Raw genomic sequence first — 9609 nt, forward strand, 5'->3', positions numbered from 1 at the left:
GTGGCATGCCACCATCAGTCTATTTGGCATGCCAAGGTATTTGAGTTATCCTGGATTATTTACAATGGAAATGATGCAAAGAAGCATTTTCCACACTACTGCATGGAATATTTTCCAGGCGCTGCAGCTACAGTGCAGTTACAGTAAAACTAAAAGCATTGGAATTCTGTCCTGCCTGCTTTATTGAGCAGAAAATTAAAATGTTAGCAGAATTTCAAAGCCCATTAAATTCATTTCGAGTCAACCGCAGGTAGGCCCAGGTAAATAGATATCCTTTATATTTATTGAATACAGTTTATTTCCATTACACCACAATACAAGATACTGGAAAGCAAAGGTTTAAGCTGTCTTGCTTCATATATATTCACTTGTATTGAGATCTATTGGAAGCCTAAACTAGTTTAAAAAAAATAAATCTATTTTAATTGGCAGATACATTTAAACATAAATAATCTGTATATATATTTTTTAATTGTACATGCGGATATATGTGCATCTTAAAGATGAAATCACTTTTAAAATAAGCTGGGGAAATCAAGAAAAGTGTGAGATGTAAAAAAACAGATGATGTATTTAACAGTACACGAAATGAAAACTCAGCAGGAACTTAACATGTCTAATGGATCATGATAGTAGCTTTGCAAGCACACACTCGGGTCAGCATTATTGTCTGGGAGTTTTACCCACTGGACATAAAAACAGACTGATCCTCGGGGCTTATTGTTTTCTTTCTTTGTTTCTTTTTCCAAGTGCCTGATTCCTTCTTTTGGCCAAACGTAATGGAAAATCTGTTGTTTATGAATAGTCCAGCTTTCAAACACACTTTTTGGATCTGTATAGTAAATAAAACTTTGTCTAGCTTATGATAATTAGAAATACACAATACAGTCATGTATGCACAATAGAAGGTGTGTGTTTTGTGTTGCACCTTCAAAACATATTAGACTTTTAAGCCCATATATAGATGAACCCATCTTGGGGTGTATGTACTGTAAGAAACCTCTCACCATATATAAAAACAAATTGTGTATATAAACATTATTGACTAGGAATAGGGCGCTGACATGTGCACCAATATCTAGGTACAAAAATCTCTTATATATCATTTATGCATTTGGCAGACACTTTTATCCAAAGTGACTTACATTGCATTGCATTACAACACGTACATATTTTATCGCTATGGGTTCGAACCCATGCCCTTTTGCGCTGCTAACGCAATGCTCTACCACTGAGCTATACAGCAGCACTATATATAATATAATATATATCTATATATGTATATCACAAAATACGGCCTGGTCGGCATCATTCTGTATGAACACAGGACGCAGGAAAAATTCATTGTAAATGGCACAGTCAAGGCAGATATGAATCCACTGTCCTCTGTCAAGTCTATGAGTATTGCATCCGACTGTTTTTGCCTCTAGTAGCTTTGTGGGTTTTCATGTCCTTTGCACTTTCATAAAGTTTAAACAGGCAACAGCACTCGTATGAAGAGATATGATGCTGAGTGACTGTCCAAAGAGCAGCAATGCAGTCCTATGTGGCTCGCCAGATATAGGCTAGGATATAAGCGAGGCTATACCCCCAACAACATGCCCATGAAATCTGAACCATTCTGTATTGTGATAGATGCTCCTGCTGCATTGTCCACAAATATGGAGGTGTACTGCCCAGCCTATTAGAAAAAAAACATTGTATTACAATGTGAATTGCAGCGTGGCTCCTGGCATTCACATCAAAGATGTCTGTCAGAAACTCTACTTTTTCTGGTATACTAAACATAATACAATATTGTACTTTTTCTGGGTACATAACTGTACCTTAAGGATCTAACGTGACCCCTAAAATTTAACAGGCTGCTACAAGTTGTTCCTTAAGGTCAGAGCCGATCCGCCCTATACGCAGGCTACGCAAGCTGCGTAGGGCCCCGCACCACTAGGAGGCCCCAGTGTTTTGCTATTTTAATCATAAAGTCCCAATGATATTTAAATGAAAAACTGTCATTAGTTTTTTTAATGACTTAACTGTGAGCTTCATTAATTTTTATAATCTCTCATAATCTTTAATCAAAAATGCAAATCTCCTCCCCTCCACAAAACTATCTCTCTTTACTTCGGGTCATATGGTATGGCAGATGGGCGGGGTCCGGAAAAAGATTGCTGCAAATAGCAACATTTAATGGACGAATTCAAATCCAGCCCTACCGTTTCTCATTTCAGATATATGTCCCCACAGGGAAAATACGACAATGGCTACTTCTGTTTCATGGCGACTTTAGCCAAGCATTTAAAGACATTTAAAGACCAAATTTTGGTAAATTGATTTGAGACTCCAGTGCAGAAATATCACATAGCACAGTATTAAAAACATTGTATTTAATAAGAACATAAAATTCAACTGAGTAAATTATGTTGAACTTTGTTTTATGTACTGTAGGTGGTTGCCTAAGGCTTACCTGAAGTTCGAGCAGTCCATGGACATATACTGTAAATATCTTGCTGTTACTTTCAAGACCAACAATCATTTCCAGTGATCTACACAAAGTACAAAGAATATTCATTTGATGATTAGTTTTAACAATATCAAACATGAGTTTTCTTTAAAGAGCACCTATTGTCCAATTCACATTTTTTAATTCCATTTGGTGTGTGTGTGTGTATTAGTACATGTTAAAGATATGCAAAAGGTACAAACCCCAAAGTAAACAATGATGCGAGTTATCATCTCCAACATAAATCTCTTTTCTTGGACTACAACAAACGCACGGATTGTAGGTCACTGTTTACTTCCTGGGATTGGTGATGTAGACAAGACCGCCATTATGATAATTCCTCCCACTTAGACTCACAGCCTGTAAGTTAACTGCTGTTAACAACCGAATCTTTCAAACATGGTAAGGAGCGTCAAGTTTACGACTGACGTCAGAGGTATTCAGGCCAATGTACAGATTAGCTGGCCAATCAGTGATAGAGCTTTTCAAATCCTTGCATTTTAGAGTGAAATATGGAGCTACAAAAATGTACGGTATTTCGAAAATAATGTGTATTTTTAATAATAAACCATGCAAACACTTTGTATTATACCAAATACACAAAATAATGTTGTTTTTTAACTATGAAATAGGTGCTCTTTAATGCATAAACAGAACAAAAAAGTTTTGTCACAATTCACTGTACTGTAAGTGAGCCTGCAAAACCAGGCTAAAGTCTTAATCTAATTTTGAGATCAAAGTTTCAAAGTTTGACTTTACTCATTGATTTCAATCTTTGACATGACCTTACTCAATCAGTATTAAAGATATCAAGATAATATTTTCACAGAATGTTCTTTACATTATATAGGATGATTTATGCAGTAAATCACATTAGCTGGGTTTTCTGACCCAGATCAAGAAGCACAGCATCAGCACCAGTTTAAAGCCATAGTTACTTCCAATATAATTCTTTTTAGATATGAATTCTGAAGTACCCATCTTATCCAGTGATAAGTATAAAGAATTACCATTTGGTACTGTTGCTAAAACCAGCAGGGACCCACTGAGTCAAAGGTGGGCCAGAAAAGGTTAGCAGGGTGATGGGGATCAGACGGAAGGTGAGAGGACATTTTTTAAAGGCCTGCTCTAGTTTAACACAGGAAATGCCTTGCTGGTTCCACACAAACTAGAACAGACAACATGCTTTATAGCCCATGAGATGCTGGACTAACAACCAACATAAACTGGAAGAAAGTTTATCCAGAGTTTCAACCTCCGTTACCATCAGTACCTCTAATAGTATTTTTCTTTTAAGTAAAATCATTTTTGCATGATTTGTGAAAGAGGATTTTTATGACATGCACTCACACGCCTAAGCTACTAAAATAAAAACCGCATGCTCACAATTTATGAAGGAGCTCAAGAAAAATACTCATTTTCATTTGAAGCGATGCATTTCTTTGAGTCATGAATTTATATTGGAGTCATGATTTTATGTGGATGTGGTCTGTGGATGCTGAGTCCAAAATCGAGTGTTTGTCTCTAATAAACAGTTGACTTGGGGGTAAATTATACATAATACTGTATAATCATAATAACTTTCCTAGCAATAATGCTGGAGTCAGACCTTCGGACATTGTCTGGCAAAAAGACCTAAAAAAGACCAATGAGTGGCCAATGAACTTTTTTGTTGAAAACACAATAATTATATCAGATCACAATACTACATTAGTTTTCATTTATTCAAATAGGTTTCTGCTTTCTTTGCAGAACAATGTAATTTACTCCATTTTGTGATTGTTTAATATGTTTTGTGACTTTATGTTTAAAAGAAAAAAGGAAACAACACTGATTTTAAATAATGCAACATAAAATGATGTCAAAATTTTATCCTTTCTATAAACTAAAAGGAAACTTACGTATATCTGTGGCAGAGTGATTCAATGCAGATCAAAACTCTCACATTATCTCTGGCTCTCAGCTGGTTCTTATTTTTCTTCACCTCAGTGTGGTCTACAAAAAAAGATGATGATGATGATGAAGCATCAAATCAATGCACACAGAAAGTAAAATAAAAAATACATTTCCCATTTAAGAAGACAGAAAACAAGGCCTGAGAATATATAGTGCTAAGTATGAAGAGTACAGTTTTAAAGTCTTGAGTTTTGTATCTAGGGCGCATAGTGCCAGAGCCAGTCATGTTTGACCTCCCGCCGCGTCTAAATATTGCTCTCTTCTACAAGTCTGCAGTGGATTTGTGAATTTGTTTGGGTATGTTGATTTTTTTCTGCCACAGTCTACTGCTGAGAGCCAAATCCTTTTCTCGGAGTTGCACGGTGGCGCCGCAGCTTAGGAGAGTTTTGTGTTCAGGGTCCCTGGGGCTCATATGACTGTAACTCAACATCAGCATTCCCTCTAAAGAGAGGATAAAGTCAACAGGATCATCCATCCCATCCCTCAAGAGCATCAACCAACAGGAACATGGTCATGCTTTCTCAGGCATGGTACAAGGTTTTTTTTAATTGCGAGATATTGTGCAAGACACCATAAATCTCAGAAAACAAATGCATCGTGGTGGGAATGTGAGTTACAGGAGAATGCAATCCATGTGTTGAGAACGTGCCAAGTCTAAAGTACATTCATTGCATGGTGCCATCTACTTTTGGAGTAAATGTTGCGTAATTCATGTATTTTATGCGTTAGTGTTCATAATTTATGTATTTTATGTGTTTTCTGGTTATCTTAAAGGGGGAGTTCGATGATATTTCATGCATTCTGACTTATAAACACAGTTTAAGAGTTGTTTCCTCATGCTAAACAAATGCAAAGTGTCAAAAAAGCAGTTGGACGTGTTACAGAGTATTTCTGTGCCGAATGCACTTTGCCAGGGGTTCATTCAAGTTTCTAAAAGTTTTTTTCAATTACGGGTCCAGCCGAAGTTTTTTGGGGGGTAAGCTATACGTATCACTTCTTTTTATGGGCATTTACCCCAGAAAACCACGACCACACGTCAATCAGCGGGAGAGCGAGAATCGAAGACGCTAAGTTACAGGCATCACTTCACGCAACAGCTTTGTTTTATATGAAGACTCAACAATGGCACGAAAGAAGAAGTGTGTTTTTGGTTATAAGGAGAAGAAAGCCAACCTTATGGAAATAATAGATATAGTTTGTTTATTTGTGGTAGCAGCAGCGTTTTTTGTGTGTGTTTCTTTATCGCTGGATTTCACTGAAAAGTCCCAACTGGGTCATGAGTTGCATGCGGTAAGTAAGACTTCTGTGTTATGTTGGAAATAGGCACGTAAGTGCATATTATATAAACGACACGAACATGTAGTGAATCATAAGTTATCCAGTCAGTGTTGTATAAAGTGTTGACTCATGACTTGCTCCTCCCGCAGCTCGTAACTCCTCCTTCTGAATTTTTTCGTTCCTTAATCGGAAAGAATCAGTAAAGCTATTCTGTCTTTTATAAATCTGATGAAACAAAATACTCTTCGGAGATATGAAGGATGTAATACTACTCTATAGATACTCCTGATTTACATCAGAAACATCTTTATACACTGACAAAATGGTCAAAAAATTGTTCATAGCTGAAAGTGTCACTATGGCAGTACCCTTTAAAATTGTCCTAATATGTACCATTTATGTACAATGAATACATTTGGTACCAATATGATGTACTAATATTAACTTATTAGGTCCAAATGTGTACTTTTTAAAAGGTACAGCTAGGGAACTTACTTTGACCATTTTTTTCTGACAGTGTACTTAAATTTATTCAATGTTGCAAACTATGAAATCTCTATTGTATTATGCTTTATTCTTCAAATCGCTGATTATTATACACTCTCGGAAATAAAGGTACTAAAGTTGTCACTGGGACAGTACCCTTTCAAAAAGGTACAACTTTGTACTCATACTTTAAAGGTACATATTGGCAGTTCAAAAATACATATTTGTACCTAAATGGTACATATTATGACCTTTTTTAAAGGGTACTGCCCCAGTGACAGCTTTGTACCTTTATTTTTGACAGTGTATTCGCATATCATTTCACTGGAAAAATTAAAATAAAGGCATTTGAAAGATTGAATGTTTTTTTACTGGTGAGGTGAACCTTTTAACCTTTTCTTACCAATATGAACATTGGCAGAGAACTGATAAATTCCAGTTACAGGAGCTGTAAATCGTCCAGTGGTCTGATCCATTCCCGTCCCTCTGAGGAAGGCACCTTTGGCAGGAGGCTGAAGGTACGAAACAGGTGAGAATTATAGAGGACTTACAATAAACATCGCACATCAAATGACCAGTTTCTACTTGACACTATATGACGCAGAAACTATTGGTCAAACATAAACAGCAGTCACTCATTATTAAAAAATTTGAATGAAAAAATAATACACAAACACATAAAATGCAGACTGGCATTCCAAGCATTATTGTCTCAGCTATTTGTTTATTATCTGACTGAGTTCTTTCCCTCCACCATCTAATAAAGCTGCAAATCAAAGCATCCCTCATACACTGTTTAAAAATGAACAAGTTTTAGGGCTCAGCTTGGGAGCACATAACCATTAAATGACTAGAAATATGTAGATATCTGCCAAGAATCCTCTGATTCTGTTTTTGATCATACTGTAACTGCAGCATGCAGCCATGCCAGACCACATTATTCTGCATTACGCCTCCAGAACCCACCAACAGTTCCAGACGAAGACGCTTTAATAATGAGTGCTCCAGCTTAGTGTGCTAAATGCGGTTTCAGTTATGCCAGTTTTGTGCTGTCAACTTAGAAAACACGCAATGAATGCCAGTCTTATACATGTCAGATCAAACAGATACGTGAGAAGAGTCTGATTGACATGTATCTTAATTGGATGAACTTCGTGTTGACATGCAAAACTGTTATTTTACCTAGCTTTGAAAAAATATACATGATTGTAATCTCTCTAATACGGAAAAGTATGATTCTGATTCTTTAGATGATTGATTTATGATACTTATTCTCTAGCTGGATACATACTGCATTTACAAGTGATCAAGCATATTTAATAATGAAGCTTGGTTTTGAAAAACTTGAAAACACTTTATAATAAGGTTGCATTTGTTGACATCAAGAAGTGCATTAGCTAACATGAACTAACAATGAGCAATACCTCTACACAGTAAAATAGATTTGTTGGTTCAACTTAAAAAGGAAGTTACCTGTGGCCAATTGGATAATCTTAACCACTAAGTTAAGACTGTGCCTTAAAGAGATACTCCACTTTTTTGAAAATATGCTCATTTTCCAGCTCCCCTAGAGTAAAACATTTGATTTTTACCTTTTTGGAATCCATTCAGACGACCACCGGGTCTAGCGGTACCACTTTTAGCATAGCTTAGCATAATCCATTGAATCTGATTAGACCATTAGCATCGCGCTCAAAAATAACCAAAGAGTTTCGATATTTTTCCTATTTAAAACTTGACTCTTCTGTAGTTACATCGTGTACTAAGACTAACGGGGAAAAAGTAGCGATTTTTATAGGCAGATATGGCTAGGAACTATACTCTCATTCTGGCGTAATAATCAGGGACTTTGCTGCCGTAACATGGCTGCAAATATAGAAAATAGTCCCCTTAGTATCTTTCAATAGCAGGGGACTATTTTCGGGCACTACATAATATCATTGTCCCTCCTGCAGCAATGTTACGGCAGCAAAGTCCTTGATTATTATGCCAGAATGAGAGTATATCCACATTTTATGACAAGTTTATTTAGAAAACCATGAAATTCCAAAAGGTTCACATACTTTTTCTTGCCACTGTATATGTTAACGAATGCAACCTTTTTGGAACGTGTTACCATGACTGCTATAGAGGATACTCCACAAATAACATGGATTTTCGTTGTACGCCGGTTATTGACATAATCAAAATAACACAAACCTTAGTTTTTCCCTAAAACAGGGTGCTTTTTCAAATAGTGTCTATTTTTATCCCAACTACTCACTTTTCCAGAACCCAGACAGAGTACCTTTTGTACACCACAAAGAAAGCAATGCGTCACACTGCATATAAATATTTTAAGAGGCTTTACTTGATTGGCTGATTGACCAATCCAGCATCTCATTACAGTACTACGCTCATATAACAAGAGCCAATCAGGAGGTTACTACTGTATGACAGCTGGCTCTAAATTCACAAACAGGTTGAAAGCTCTTAAAATCGGTTTTCAGTATTCGGCAAAGCTGTCACTATGAAGACACAACTATGTGGTTTGTATCCAGATGGAACCAAGACAAAGCAAGCCAATTTAAAATCATTTTAAGAGTGGAATTTCTTAAGCTCTGACAAGAGCGTAACCTACTGCTAAAAATAATCGATCTCATGCACTTTTGAAGTTTTACTGTAAATGACTGTGTTCCTAAATCACTGAAATGCTTATTCGAATTGGCATTAATGTGAATTTGCTACTTTTCAGTATTAGAAGCCCTGTTTCCTTCTTTTTTTGTTGGCCTCTCAGCACTAATTTGTGCTCAATATGACACACTAGTGTAGTGAAGCAAACAAATGAGGGGGTTTAAAACAGAACGATAGGAGAAAATTACTAAGATATAAATATTCAGCTTAATAGTTTTTAAAATAATTTACAATCTTAAATCCAGTATGTCACATACATGATTAATGTTTACCTCTAGGTACCTCTATACTCTAAAAAAGTTAAGTTGTTTTATTCATCGTTGGTTCAAATATGGAAAAAGCCAACCGTTGGGTTATAATTAACACATGTTTGGTTAACAACAACCCAGCATAGGGTTATTTATAATCTGACAAAAACAACTCCGCTCGACTAAAGCAGTTGGCAGAGAAACTGTGAAAATAAAAGCTCATGTTACATTTACAGGTTTTGCAGACACGAGATACAACAGTATAGCTTAATACAGATATGCCATCGGCTTTTTAAAGACTATTATGTACTATAGGCGGTGACGTCACTGCCTGCGAGAAATCCGACAATTCACCAAGTACCATGTAAACGCAGTTGTTTGCATAGCTGGTTTGTTATTTGCATGTAAACGCATGAAAACAGTTTTCTATAATAAGCAGATTTTTGATAGTTATCTGCTTATTCTGTGCAT

General features: G+C 36.2%; 1 protein-coding gene across 2 annotated transcripts in view; it reads right to left on the reverse strand.

Annotated features, from left to right (window-relative positions):
- Window positions 1–261: 261 nt before the first annotated feature.
- The window catches only part of c1qtnf12 (C1q and TNF related 12), a 29441-nt gene continuing 20093 nt past the window's right edge, over window positions 262–9609 (reverse strand). For both annotated transcript variants that reach the window (XM_065285787.1, XM_065285786.1), the window contains exons 5-8: window positions 6621–6729; window positions 4399–4492; window positions 2462–2540; window positions 262–1681 (exon numbers count right to left, since the gene is read on the reverse strand). In XM_065285787.1, the coding sequence (XP_065141859.1) occupies window positions 1583–1681; window positions 2462–2540; window positions 4399–4492; window positions 6621–6729 (381 nt within the window). In that variant the 3' untranslated portion in view covers window positions 262–1582. The remainder of the gene's footprint in view (window positions 1682–2461; window positions 2541–4398; window positions 4493–6620; window positions 6730–9609) is intronic.

Source organism: Paramisgurnus dabryanus, chromosome 21 (assembly GCF_030506205.2).
Source record: "Paramisgurnus dabryanus chromosome 21, PD_genome_1.1, whole genome shotgun sequence".
Taxonomy (NCBI): domain Eukaryota; kingdom Metazoa; phylum Chordata; class Actinopteri; order Cypriniformes; family Cobitidae; genus Paramisgurnus; species Paramisgurnus dabryanus.